This window comes from Manis pentadactyla, chromosome 11 (genome assembly GCF_030020395.1).
Source record: "Manis pentadactyla isolate mManPen7 chromosome 11, mManPen7.hap1, whole genome shotgun sequence".
Lineage (NCBI taxonomy): Eukaryota > Metazoa > Chordata > Mammalia > Pholidota > Manidae > Manis > Manis pentadactyla.
The window spans coordinates 39,769,011-39,784,043 of NC_080029.1; the positions used below are offsets into that span (position 1 = coordinate 39,769,011).

General features: G+C 35.2%; 1 protein-coding gene across 8 annotated transcripts in view; it reads right to left on the reverse strand.

Moving 5' to 3' along the window:
- Window positions 1–1,313: 1,313 nt before the first annotated feature.
- Window positions 1,314–15,033, reverse strand: part of SLC38A6 (solute carrier family 38 member 6) — a 70,847-nt gene continuing 57,127 nt past the window's right edge. For 7 of the 8 annotated variants that reach the window (XM_057488401.1, XM_057488400.1, XM_057488396.1 and 4 more), the window contains 5 exons: window positions 14,472–14,572; window positions 3,302–3,426; window positions 1,998–2,142; window positions 1,799–1,893; window positions 1,314–1,610 (listed from right to left, as the gene is read on the reverse strand). In XM_057488401.1, coding sequence (XP_057344384.1) covers window positions 1,530–1,610; window positions 1,799–1,893; window positions 1,998–2,142; window positions 3,302–3,426; window positions 14,472–14,572 — 547 coding nt within the window. In that variant the 3' untranslated portion in view covers window positions 1,314–1,529. The remainder of the gene's footprint in view (window positions 1,611–1,798; window positions 1,894–1,997; window positions 2,143–3,301; window positions 3,427–14,471; window positions 14,573–15,033) is intronic. The other variant, XM_036919402.2, reaches the window with a different exon arrangement.

Consider the following 15,033-nt stretch of genomic DNA (forward strand, 5'->3'; position numbering starts at 1 on the left):
ATAAGAAACCTCAGAAAACTTTCAAATCTACAGCCAATCACCACAGCTCTATCTCATAATGAACACCAGAGGAAAGTCACAAACATTTGTTAGACAGGATTTGAAGGCAGGGCAAAATACCAAGGGGAATAATCCCACAATTCTGTTATCAGTGATGATGTTGACAGTATTAACCCACAAACTGAGATTTAAACTTGCATATAAACTTAATACAAAATAAACTTATTTTGTAAAAAACAAGCAAACAAAAGATTGACTCAATATATTTAATTTTTAAATTTTAAATATTAAACATTTAATATTTAAAAACGTCTGCTCTACAAAAGACACTGTACAGAGAATGAAAAGGCAAGCCACAGACTTGGAGAAAATCTTTGCAAAACACATATCTGATAAAGGACTGGTATCTAAAATATACAGAGAATGCTTAAATGAGGAAACCAGATTTTTTAAATGAGCAAAAATATGAACCTCACCAAAGAAAATATATAGATAGCAAATAAGCATATGAAAAGATGCTCCACATCATATGGAGACACAAATTTAAACAACAATGAGATACCATTACACACCCATCAGAACGTCAAAAATCCAAAACACTTACAACACCAAGTGCTGACGAGGATGTGGAACAACAGGAACTCTCAGTCATTGCTGGCAGGAATGCGATATATTACAGCCACTTTGGAAGGCAGTTTGGCAATTTCTGACAAGACTAAGCATATTCTTACCATACCAAATAAGCTGAAAACTTATTTCCACACCAATGTTTATAGCAGCTTATTCATAACTGCCAAAATTTGGAAGCACCAAGAGGTCCTTCAACAGGTGAATGGAAAAACAAATGGTACACTCATACAATGGAATATTATTCAGTGGTAAAAGGAAATGAGCTATCAAACCATGAAAAGATGTGGAGGAAACTTTAATTGCACATTGCTCAGTGAAAGAAGCCAGTCTGAAAGGTTAGATACTAAGTGATGCCAAATATATCATTCTGGGTAAGACTCATAGTTTTTAATGGAGGCAGTAAAAAGATCAGTGGTTGCCAATGTTTGCATCAAGAGTGAACCTAATGTAAATGATGGACTTCACTTAATAATAATGTATGAATACTGGCTCATCAAGTGTAACAAATGTACCATATAATGCAAGATGTTAATAACATGAGAAACTGGGTGTGTTCGGGGGTGAGGGAGTATTTGGGGACTCCCTGTAGTTTCTGCTTAATATTTGTAAACATTAAAACTACCCTAAAAAATACAGTCTATTAATTATTAGAAAAAACAATAAGCACACAAAGACTGACCTAATATATTTAAGAGCATTTGAGTTTGTTTCCTTTTTTATTAAAACTGCTATAAACCCACTTTTCCCTATCCATTCCCACTCTGTTCCACTTTTTTTTGTTACTAATGTTTACCAAAATGTTAACCCATATAAAGATTTATCCAAGGTGCATTCCAGAATTATTCCTTTTTGCATGTGGAGGTAAATTATTCTTCATAAGAAGTGGGAAAATATTTCCTTCATTTGTTAATCCAATTAAAAATAGTAAATGCTAAACTAAAATTCCCAACCAAAATTCCAAAGATGAACAAAACAAAAGCCTGTAGAAATAAGGAAAAAGATAAAAAAACAATTAGAATATTTTTTTAAACCTCCACTCTCTGAAATAAGGTTTGCTATATTATATTTCAAAATACATTAACTTTCCTGATGTGGGTAAAATAATTACAAATGACAAATTACTTCTTGAAACAGGAGTCTTAAAAGAAACAGTCAAAAACCAACCTACCCCAAGCTTTTTCCATGAGAGAAAATCCTCTCTACTAAGTTTAAGATAAAATAGTCCTGGGAATACAAAAATCAAACATGTTGATGTACTGGCACCTTTATGTGAGAGGAAAAAAAAAAGATATTGCCAATTCAGATGTGAAGCTGGGCATTTATCTTATACATTTTATTATGTGGGTTTTTTAAAATAGAAAACTTACCAACTATACCAAATACATTCCTTATGTCAGGAACATACATTGCAAGTAAGACAATGATAATATTGAGTGCCAGAGTGATTAAGGAATGGTGGATCCATGAGAATGGAAAATTGGAGAAAAACATCATCATTAAAGCTTTCCTTGCCTGTGTAACAGAAAAAGAAATAGATTTAAGTAAAGAGGAAGTATCAAAGCCAAAGTACTCACTTAGGGAAACACATGTACAATACAGTTTTCATGTATTCTTTGCCCCATTTAGATTCCAAACACACAGCTATTGAACTATCATAAAAGGTTTATTACACATAAACAAAGAAGTATTCCTTTCTATGTGAGCTTCATATAAATTATTTTACTTTAATCCTTGAAAAAATTTTCACATACAATTTCCTTAGGTTGTGTAATTTTCAAAATTATTAACAGTAACACTATGTAATGAAATCTCAGAGAATAATTTTCAATAAATTCAACAGATGGAAGGAAAAAAGGTTTAAAACAGCAGAAGAAGAAATCATGCCATGGAAAAGAAATACCATTTACTATTTTATTTCATATTATCTGTTCAATGGCATGAAAATATGAAAACTATTTATGACACTTCCCATTGCTAAGATGGGCAGCAGGCAGGCAGTCACATCCCACAAATGTTTATCCAGCCCCCACTATGCTCCTGGCACTGCAGTCCACACAGCAATCTTGAAGGCCCAGTTCTTAAGGAGCTCATTATTTGAGGATTCAAGACATCCATGCAGAAGCATTTATACCCAAAGCCTTTGTTTCCATTTTCTCAGAAATTCTTATTATTCCTGTGTATGGCAACTAAGTATAGAGTGAAGATCTGTTCTGCCGTTTAAATTATAATTCTAGAGCAAATAAAATATTTTGCCTAAGATTAAACTAGAATGTCTATGTGAAAATAAATTTACAATAAACCAGAAGGGGTTTATTTTTGTTGACTTGACTTTTTCCTCTTCATGTACATTCTTTTGAAAGCAGAACACAGAATTAAAGGGGGGGAGAAAAACCCCAGAACTTTGGAACTGTAGTCTGTAAATTGGAAACAATGCTGTGGGAGAGTGTAAATCTAAACTAAATCTCAAAAAGCACAAATTAGCTTAGTGGTTCACTATTATTTTTGTGCTTTCATGGGGCCATATGCAAGCATGAGGTCTTTGATCAATTACTTGACAAATGAATAAGATATACAAGACTAGATGTGATTGAAACATTCTTGTCTGCAAATAATTAGTGCTGCCACATTAGGGAGCTGCTACACTAGCAACAAAACCTTTAAGAGTACTTACAGGAAAGTGGATTAGGGGCACTGTCAAAAGCAGAGCAAATAGTATGCATAACTTCACAGTCATGACAACAACATCATGTGGCAAGTATTTACTATAATCTTGCAGTAATTCTGACGCCACTTTGTCTGTAAATACAAAAAATTACAATAAGGATCACATTATAAACTACTAAGATGTCAATAACAGCAAAATTATTTTCCTTTGCATACATGGATCTTAACAGATCTTGGATTTCCAGTACCAAATCCAATCTCTGGCCTTTTTCCTATCCTATATAACACAGAGACATTAGTTAAATATCTCCTTGAAACCTACCATCTTTTCACTTAATAAAACTAGATATCTGCATAGGTAGAACTTCTAAAATTATGACAATGAATATATATGTGTGTGTGTATATGTATTTCTTTATAACTTTTCTATATTCTGAAGGTTTGAACAACATTTATGTTGTTTGTTCTGTAAAGTTCTTTTATGTATACTACTGAATTTGGTCCGTAAGAAAACAATACAAGACAAGCAGTTAGGCTAAAAAATACTAAATGACTTGCCCAAGATCCCACAATACAAAGGGACAGAGCTGGCAGAGCTGTACAGTCCAATTTTTTTGGTGTCAAAGCCAATACCTTTTCCTCAATACTGAGATGTTTTCTAGAATCTCACAGAGTTTGTGCTTGTTACCTGCTTCACCAACATTTCATCTGCAGATTCCTCTTGCATAAAAGAGAATAAGAGAATGCATTTTTAGGGAAATGGCTTTCTTAGCAAGCCAGTGGGGTAGTCAGTGACAGAGTTTGTACATGCTCCATGGTGTCCTTCCAGTCTCAGTGACTTCCCACCCCAAGCTAGACAAAGGGTATGAAGAGTGAGAGGGTCTCAGGAATACACCATTATCACTGCTTTGTAGGAAAAGAACAGTTTGTACTTAGAATAGTGCTTTTCAAATTTAAGAGGATATGCTTTGAAAAAGATGTTTTGGGTGGAAATTAAAAAAACAAACACACCTCTTTTCAAGAATCTCAAAATTTAAAGGGGAGATAAGGTGAGTACACACACATATAATAGACATAAGTGGCAGAAGGTCTAAACAAAGAGCTATGATGATTCTGATCAGGGGAAGGTAACTATGGCTTTGCGATGAGCAAGGAGGAATTCAGAAGACATGGAGAGACTCATGACATGGTAAGCAGCAGGATGGTAGAGGGGCTTGAATTCTGGGACTACTCAGACTAAGGTTCAAAACCCACTACTTACTAGCAACTTAGCTTCTCGTCTCTTGGTTTTTACACCTGTAAAATGAGGGCAATGATACATTGACCTATTGAGTTACTGAGAACATTAGATGAGTTAATGTATGTGTGATGACATTCAAAGATGTGAGGAGAAGAGATTCTCTCTAGGACCAAGAACCAGCACAAGCGCAAGCCCTGATGTAGCCCAGGGAATATGCTTCTGAAAAAATGACTAGTCCAGTAATACCACAGTGGGTGAAACAGGATGTCTGTAGAGCAAAGAGAGTATTGGGTGACAAGGCTGGAAATGTATTTAAGACCCAGTAACAGAGCTCTTCATAGGGTTTGAACTTAATCTGGTAGGCCACAGAGATGCAGTGACTTATGAAGAATAGTGTACTATGATCTGAACTAAGTAAGAAGGTGGTAGAAAGAAAAAGAGACCCAAAACAGGGTAACAGTTAGTAGGCAACTGTGATAATCATGGAGAGGTAATGGGAATCTGAACTACACTATCGATAATGGAAATGGGAGAGAAACTAATTGTGTAAAATATGTCATACTTTATACACACAGTGTGGGAGTAATAGACTTAGTAGGTGATTAAGAAGAGCCAGGAAAGCTGGATTCTATTTCCAAATCTGAGATACTTGTGAGTCTTTGAAGAAATGTGGCAAACTATTTTATTTCCACTTTATGAATCATAAAAATGAGCTAATAACATTTACTCCTTAACCTCGTAGACTTTTTAAATGGTCTGGCTATTGTGCAACATTTGGGCATTGGCCTCACTCACCAGAGAAACTCTTTTTTCTTCCTCACCTTACAATGCTTTAACATCTGTAATCAGACCAATATTATTAATCTCAGTACATACTTATAGGTCTCTCTAACCTGTCAAAATTTAGTTATTAACTATGCCTTGGGAACACTGGAATAAAAGGATCCCAAGCAGCTCTAGAAGCCTGAAGAACTACATTTGCTGCAAATTCAAAATACCTGTAACATATCCACTTTCTACTTTTCCAGGATGAAAGCCTTCTTCTGAGCCAGTCACTTCTGAACTCTTAGCTGAGCCTTAACATATGTAAGGGATAGAGTAAAACACTTCTCTGGATTCAGACAAATCTCTACAAATCTCAGAAAGGACCTGATTGTGATCTCTGCAAGTCACATAAGCTATTCAAGTCAGGAGGCTGTCCTGTTTAATACAAATTGCCAAACAGGATATGATGTTAATAAAGATTGCCACAGAATAGCAGAAAGATAACTGGATTCATATTCAGGGGACCTGCCACTAATTGTGTGACAGGTCACTTCACCTCTCTGGACTTCAGTTGCTCATCTCCAAAATGAATGGAGGGACTTAAACTCATGACTGCCCTTCTGATAAGGTCTAAGACTCAATTAGCAGTTTCTTTCCATAAGACTGAAAGCTATTATTATCCCAACAGAAATAAGCCATTACAGATTTTCCTTGGTTAAGATTAACAACCCAAAAAAGAACCACTATAAATAACAAATCAATATCTGAATTTTCTTCTGTCTTTGGAGAAGGAATATATATCATTCATTCTATCTCTCTCTCTATCCCCTACTTACATACCTATCATGTGATTTTTCTTAGATGTGTATTTCTCCATTATATAAAATATAGATACTTTGGTGGAGAAGGATTAAATCAGAGACAACACAACAGCTTTACTTGATAAGCAGGAAAATCCCTGTGTAGGAAACATTTCCTTTACATGATGAAACTGTTTGTCATGTGTTCAAGCAACAATATAGACAGAGAGCTAGCTGGGTAAATATAGAGATATACAGATACGCCAGGAGCTTAAGTGAGCCAGGATTTTCCAGAAGTTCACCTGACAAAAAACATGGAATTAAGGAAATAAGGTTCTTTAGCATAATTCCTGAAGAGGCAGCACAGTAATAGACTTTGGAAAGAGTCAGAATTAGACCCAAATCCCAACTCATTATTCATTAGCTGCAGGTAACTAGCCAAATTTATGTCTTTGGAGAAGGAAACTGACTCAACCTATGTGAACCCATACCTTACAGAGTTGTTGTAAAGATTAAGTTAGGCAATGTATGTACCTGACACTCACATAATAAACATTTGCTCAACAAATGTATTAGCATCCATCCATTCTCCATTTCCCTTTTAATCTAAGCTTTCTTATAATTTAATATAGTGCCTAAGTTTCTCACAATGCCTTATGTCACTATTTCTCAGCTCTCCTGAAGACTGGTACGCCATTTAAGGTTTCTTCCAGATTGTTCTATGTATCCGCCATATAGAAGGACAGAGAGGAAGAGAAGGAGGTGCATTTTTTGAACTTTTCTTAATGTTGAAGATCTCTAATTATAATAGTATTTGTGCCCAGTGATAAGTTCAACTTAGAAAAACACGCAGCTCTTCTGCTATACTAAGCTTTTGCTTTCTCCCAACAGACACCCTGCTATAGTCTCTTACTGATATAGAAAAGTCTTACTGAGCGCAAATCTACACAAAACTTAAAAAACCCAACAGCCAAAAATAAAGCTTAAGTATTTCAAGAATTTTGTTTCATTTTCAATGATCAAAAAGCTTAACAATCTGCTTTACCTTTCTTTGTAGCGTATCTAGCAGGGTACTGTCCTAATGTTGGAAATAATGCCTTTCCAGATGATGTACACAGAGGTCTACCACTCTTATCCTACATAGTATAAAAATGCAAGAGCAAGATTCAAGATGGCAGTGAGAGGTGAGATGGAGAATTCCTCTGAAAACCACAAATAGTATGAAAATATAGTTAATTGCTACAACTAACCCTAAAACAGCAACAAGAAAGAAAGCTGAACCAGACTGCATGCAGACCTCACGAACAGAGCAGACCTCATGAACACAGGGCCCCAGCTCCGCTCCCCTATGACCCCCAGCCTCACTCTAGGGGCTGAGAAGCTCCAGAGACTGGAGTTTCTGGGCACTAGTGGGCACCACACAGAATTATGAAATGTCAAAAGAACATGGTTCAGACCAAAATCTCACAACCCCCAGAAAAAGGGCCTAATGAAACTGAACTCACCAATCTGCCTGAAAGAGAGTTCAAAATAAAAATCATAAACATGCTTACGGAGGTACAGAAAAATATTCAAGAACTCAGGAATGAATTTAAGTAGGAGATTCAATCATTAAGAAATTCCTTAACTGAAATGAAACATACAATGAAGGGATTTAAAAACAGATAAGATGTAGTAGAAGATATGGTAAATGGAATAGAAATTAGAGAAGAGGAATACAAAGAGGTTGAGGCACAAAGAGAAAAAAGAATCTCTAAGAATGAAAGAATATTGAGAGAACTGTGTGATCAATCCAAACAGAACAATATTTGTATTATAGAGGTACCAGAAGAAGACAAGAGAGAAAAAGGGATACAAAGTATCACTGAGGAGGTAATTACTGAAAACTTCCCCAATCTGGGGAAGGAGATAGTCTCTCAGGCCATGGAGTTACACAGATCTCCCAATATAAGGGACCCAAGGAAGACAACATCAAGACATATAGTAATTAAAATGGCAAAAATCAAGGATAAAGACAGACTTTTAAAAGCAGCTAGAGAGAGAAAAAAGATCACATACAAAGGAAAACCCATCAGGCTATCATCAGACTTCTCAACAGAAACCTTACAGGCCAGAAGGGAGTGGCATGATATATTTAATGCAATGAAGCAAAAGGGCCTTGAACCAAGAATACTATACCCGGCAAGGTTATCATTTAAATCTGAAGGAGGGATTAAACAATTCACAGATAAGAAAAAGTTGAGGGAATTTACCTCCCACAAAAAACCTCTACAGTGCATTTTGGAGAGAGTCTTACAGATGGAAGTATTCCTAAGGTTAAATAGATGTCACCCAAGGGATAGACAAAGAGCACAGAATATGATTCATAACATACAAAGAATGGAGGAGGAAGAAAAAGGAGGGGGAAAAAAAGAAGAACCTTTAGGTTGTGTTTGTAATAGCACACGAAGTGAGTTAAATTAGACTGTTAGATAGTAAGAAAATTACCCTTGAAACTTTGGTAACCATAAATCTAAAGCCTGCCATGGTATTTAGTACATACCTATTAATAATCACCCTAAATGTAAATGGTTTGAACGCACCAATCAAAAGACATACAGTTACTGAATGGATAAAAAAACAAGACCCATCTATATGCTGCCTACAAGAGACTCACTTCAAACCCAAATACATACACAGACTGAAAGTAAAGGGATGGAAAAAGATATTTCATGCAACTAACAGGGAGAAAAAAGCAGGAGTTGCAGAACTTGTATCAGACAAAATAGACTTCACAACAAAGAAAGTCACAAGAGACAAAGAAGGACATTACATAATGATAAAGGGGTCAGTCCAACAAGAGGATATAACTCTTATAAATATCTATCCACCCAACACAGGATCACCTACATATGTGAAACAAATACTAACAGAATTAAAGGGGGAAATAGAACGCAGTGCATTCATTTTAGGAGACTTCAACACAGCACTCACTCCAAAGGACAGATCAACCAGACAGAAAATAAGTAAAGAGACAGAGGCACTGAACAATGTGTTAGAACACATGGACCCAATGGACATCTACAGAACACTCCATCCAAAACAACAGGATACACATTCTTCTCAAGTGCACATGGAACATTTTCAAGAATAGATCATATACTAGGCCACAAAAAGAGCCTCAGTAAATTCAAAAAGATTGAAATTGTACCAACCAGATTCTCGAATCACAAAGGTATGAAGCTAGAAATAAATTACACAAAGAAAATGAAAAAGCCCACAAACACATGGAGGCTTAATAACACGCTCCTAAATAATCAATGGATCAATGACCAAATAAAAACAGACATCAAGCAATATATGGAGACAAATGACAACAATAATTCAACAACACATAATCTGTGGGACGCAGCGAAGGCCGTGCTAAGAGAGAAATATATTGCAATACAGGCCTACCTCAGGAAAGAAGAACAATCCCAAATGAACAGTCTAAACTCACAATTAATGAAACTAGAAAAGGAAGAACAAATGAGGCCCAAAGTCAGTAGAAGGAGGAACATAATAAAGATTAAAGCATAAATAAATAAAATTAAGAATAAAACAATAGAAAGAATCAATGAAAGCAGGAGCTGGTTCTTCGAGAAAATAAACAAAATAGATAAACCCCTAGCCAGACTAATCAAGAAAAAAAGAGAGTCTACACAAATAAACAGAATCAGAAATAAGAAAGGAAAAATCACCACAGACACCACAGAAATACAAAGAATTGTGAGAGAATACTATTAAAAATTATACGGTAACAAACTGGATAACAGAAAAAAATGGGCAACTTTCTACAAAAATACAACCTTCCAAAGCTGATCCAGGAAGAAACAGAAAATCTGAATAGACCAATTACCAGCAAAGAAATTGAATTGGTAATCAAAAAACTACCTAAGAACAAAACTCCTGAATCAGATGGTTTCACGGCTGAATTTTATCAAACATTTAGTGAAGACCTAATACCCATCCTCCTTAAAGATTTCCAAAAAGTAGAAGAGGAGGGAATACTCCCAAACTCATTCTACAAGGACAACATCACTCTAATACCAAAACCAGGCAAAGACACCACAAAAAAGAAAATTATAGACCAATATCTGTGATGAACATAGATGCAAAAATACTCAACAAAATATTAGCAAACCGAATTCAAAAATACATCAAAAAGATCATCTATCATGATCAAGTGGGATTCATCCCAGGGATGCAAAGATGGTACAACATTTGAAAATCCAACAACATCATCCATTACATCAACAAAGAGAAGAACAAAAACCACATGATCATCTCCATAGATGCTGAAAGAACATTCAACAAAATTCAACATCCATTCATGATTTAAAAAACTCTCAACAAAAATGGCTATACAGGGCAAGTATCTCAACATAATAAAGGCCACATATGACAAACCCACAGCTGACATTATATTTAACAGCGAGAAGCTGAAAGCTTTTCCTTTAAGATCGGAAACAAGAAAAGGATGCCCACTCTCCCCACTTTTATTCAATATAGTACTGGAGGTCCTAGCCACAGCAATCAGACAAATCAAAGAAATACAAGGCATCCAGATTGGTAAAGATGAAGTCAAACTGTCACTATATCCAGATGACATGGTATTGTACATAAAAAAATCCTAAAGACTCCATTCCAAAACTACTAGACCTAATATCTGAATTCAGCAAAGTTGCAGGATACAAAATTAATACACAGAAATCTGTTGCATTCCTATACACTAATGAGGAACTAGCAGAAAGAGAAATCAGGGAAACAATTCCATTCACAATTGCATCAAAAAGAATAAGATACCTAGGAATAAACCTAACCAAGGAAGTGAAAGGCCTATACCCTGAAAACTATGGGACACTCTTAAAATAAATTAAAGAGGACACTAATAAATGGAAATTCATCCCATGCTCTTGGCTAGGAAGAATTAATATTGTCAAAATGGCCATCCTGCCTAAAGCAATCTACAGATTCAATGCAATCCCTATCAAAATACCTACAGCATTCTTCAATGAACTAGAGCAAATAGTTATAAAATTCATATGGAACCACAAAATACCCCGAATAGCCAAAGCAATCCTGAGAAGGAAGAATAAAGCAGGTGGAATTAGGCTCCCTGACTTCAAGCTCTACTACAAAGCCACAGTAATCAAGACAATTTGGTACTGGCACAAGAACAGACCCATAGACCAGTGGAACAGACTAGACAGTCCACAAAGAAACCCAAGCATATATGGTCAATTAATATATGATAAAGGAGCCATGGACATACAATGGGGAAATGACAGCCTTTTCAACAGCTGGTGTTGGCAAAACTGAACAGCTACATGTAAGAAAATGGAACTGGATTATTGTGTAACCCCGTATGCAAAAGTAAATTCAAAATGGATCAAAGACCTGAATGCAAATCATGAAACCATAAAACTCTTAGAAAAAAACATAGGCAAAAATCTCTTGGACATAAACATGAGCAACTTTTTCATGAACATATCTCCGCAGACAAGGGAAATAAAAAGCAAAAATGAGCAAGTGGTACTATATCAAATGAAAAAGCTTCTGTACAGCAAAGGATACCATCAGTAGAACAAAAAGACATCCTACAGCATGGGAGAATATATTCATAAATGACAGATCCGATAAAGGGTTGACATGCAAAATATATAAAGAGCTCATACACCTCAACAAACAAAAAGCAAATAATCCAATAAAAAAATGGGCACAGGATCTGAACAGACACTTCTCCAAAGAAGAAATTCAGATGGCAAACAGACATATGAAAAGATGCTCCACATTGCTAATCGTCAGGGAAATGCAAATTAAAACCACAATGAGATAACAGCTCACACCAGTTAGGATGACCAACATCCAAAAGACAAACAACAACAAATGTTGGTGAGGATGTGGAGAAAGGAGAGTCCTCCTACACTGCTGGTGGGAATGTAAACTAGTTCAAATATTGTGTAAAGCAGTATGGAGGTTCCTCAAAAAACTCAAAATAGAAATACCATTTGACCCAGGAATTCCACTTTTAGGAATTTACCCTAAGAATGCAGCATCCCAGTTTGAAAAAGACATATGCATTCCTATGTTTATCGCAGCACCATTTACAATAACCAAGAAATGGAAGCAACCTAAGTGTCCATCAGTAGATGAATGGATAAAGAAGATGTGGTACATATACACAATGGAATATTATTCAGCCATAAAAGAAAACAAATCCTACTATTTGCAACAACATGGATGGACCTAGAGGGTATTATGCTCAGTGAAATATGCCAGGCAGAGAAAGACAAGTATCAAATGATTTCCCTCATCTGTGGAATATAAGAACAAAGAAAAACTGAAGGAATAAAACATCAGCAGACTCACAGAACCCAAGAATGGACTAACAGTTACCAAAGGGAAAGGGACTGGGGAGAATGGGTGGGAAGGGAGGGATAAGGGGGAAAACGGGGCATTATGATTAGCACAAATAATGTAGGGGTCTGGGGACATGGGGAAGGCAGTATATACAGAGAAGTCAAGTAATGATTCTATAGCATCTTACTATGTTGATGGACAGTGACTGTAATGGGGTATGTGGGGGGGACTTGATAATAGGGGGAGTCTAGTAACCATAATGTTCAAGTAATTGTACATTAATGATATAAAAAAATGCAAGTGCATATTTAAGTTAATGAATGGTCTTTATTACTGATGAATAACAGAGATAGCAAGAAGAGGACTATATAGAGCAATTATACTTTTCTCATAAAATATTCCAAGATAATACTCATGACATATAATGAAAAGTCATCATATTTAAATTAAACTTCATTAAGGATAGTAAGAAATACAGCACCTGAAGTTATGAAATAATTATAATAATAATAATGATAGTAACACACGACCAGCAGTAGCTCTCCTTTGTACTATGTGCCAGATACGTAACAGGCATTTTACATATGACTCATTTCCTCCTCAAGCCAAGTCTGTGCAATTATCCCTATGTCACAGATTATGAGATGAAGATACTGTAAATTAAAGTATCCTATTTGTGGTCATAGCAGAGTAATTATTTGAACTATAATCATTGGATTTCAAAATCCATATTCTTTCCATTGGGCTTAGCAAAGGCAGCTGTGCAAGCAAATGTTGTCCAAAAACTTGTCATACTTGGAAAAACTCTGGGAGATAAGCAAAGCACCATTACAAGTCATCACGGATGTCCAAAACCTAAAACATGTGCATGGGGCTATCAACCATCAAGTCAGAGTCATGAAAGCTAAATATTGCCAAGTAATAACAGTCATTTCTTTGAGAGCTGGTAAAAAAGCATATTTAAGAACTTGACAAATTGAGTGTAAATTTCCATAATGTGTTTGTTTGCAAATTAAATAAGTATGTTTGCAAATTAAATAAGAGAGCTTACATTTTTTTTATTCTAGACTATCACCTTTTCTTAAAGTCCTTATAAGAGAAAAAAATACGTACCAAGCAGGCAATTTCTCAAAAATAAATAAAAGAAAATTTTATTTTATGAATTTAAAAGAATCTTTTTTTTCTTTTGAGAGGGCATCTCTCATGTTTATTGATCAAATGGTTGTTAACAACAATAAAATTCTGTATAGGGGACTCAATGCTCAATGCACAATCATTAATCCACCCCAAGCCTAATTCTTGTCAGTCTCCAATCTTCTGAAGCATAACGAACAAGTTCTTACATGGTGAACAAATTCTTACATAGTGAATAAGTTCTTACATGGTGAACAGTACAAGGGCAGTCATCACAGAAACTTTCGGTTTTGATCATGCATAAAAGAATCTTTTAAAAAATTAAGGAGAAAGGTTATGGTACATCAAAGAATCATGTGCTAAATCGTGAATTAAGACTGAAGGCAGAGATAGCTGACATTTAACTGTACCACTGTAGTCCAGTGTATCACTCTTTCCTTTCTCACCTTGTTCTTTTGCAATTAAGATGACTGAGACTCTCCCAACCTCTCAAACTGCTGAAAGAGAATCTATTAGAGTCTAATGTATCGAATTCTCTATTTAAAATAACAAAATCATTATCGCACATTTTTTCCTGTAGGAAGACTTCAATGTCCATAAACCTGAGGTTTTACTTAGGTCTTAAAGAAAATTTTCACATGAAGTTATTAATCTTGAACTTGATCCATCTTTTTAAGAGCAAGAAAGTCAATTCTTTAAGGTCCATAGAGTCAGCTTTAGTACTGCACTGAGTTCTAGCAGGCTGAACAAATTAACTTGCTAATGAAAGGCAGAAACAAAGTCCATATTTAGGTGTGGACCAACTATAGAACAATTTATTTTCCATCTATAATCAAATAATCAAATAGTACACTTACCATAAAAAGTGAGGTACCCAAAGAGTGCAGATATAAAATAAATGAGAAAACTTAGAGCAATTGCAGTATTGGTTACATTCTGCATTCTTTTCTTTGAGGGGCTAAAAGATAAAAATGGAAAAAGTAGAATCCATGAACTGAATTATACCTAAAGAAACAAACATCTCTCAAGCTAGTCAAATGGATTCCTTAACCATTCAGACCTAGTTCACTAATTACTACTAATTAGTTCATTAATAACTATATACTCATTAATATATAGTAGAAATCCTGATTTGAAATTATTGCATAAAGATTATGCTTCCAGGAAATATTCTCAACTGGGACAAACCTAAGTCTTGATTGTTTTGTTTTCAACTAACATGTCGAATCCAGTGATAGGAGGGAAGGATTCATAAAGGAGCATGTTATTCAACCTGAAAGTCCTAGAAGTAAAAAGACATACTTAACATACTGAAACTACTGTGATTACATGGAATGTAAAGGCAATACTTTTAAATTTAAAAATTAACCCAAACTTTAAGTATGTTATTAGACCAATAAAAAAACTTTATATTCAACA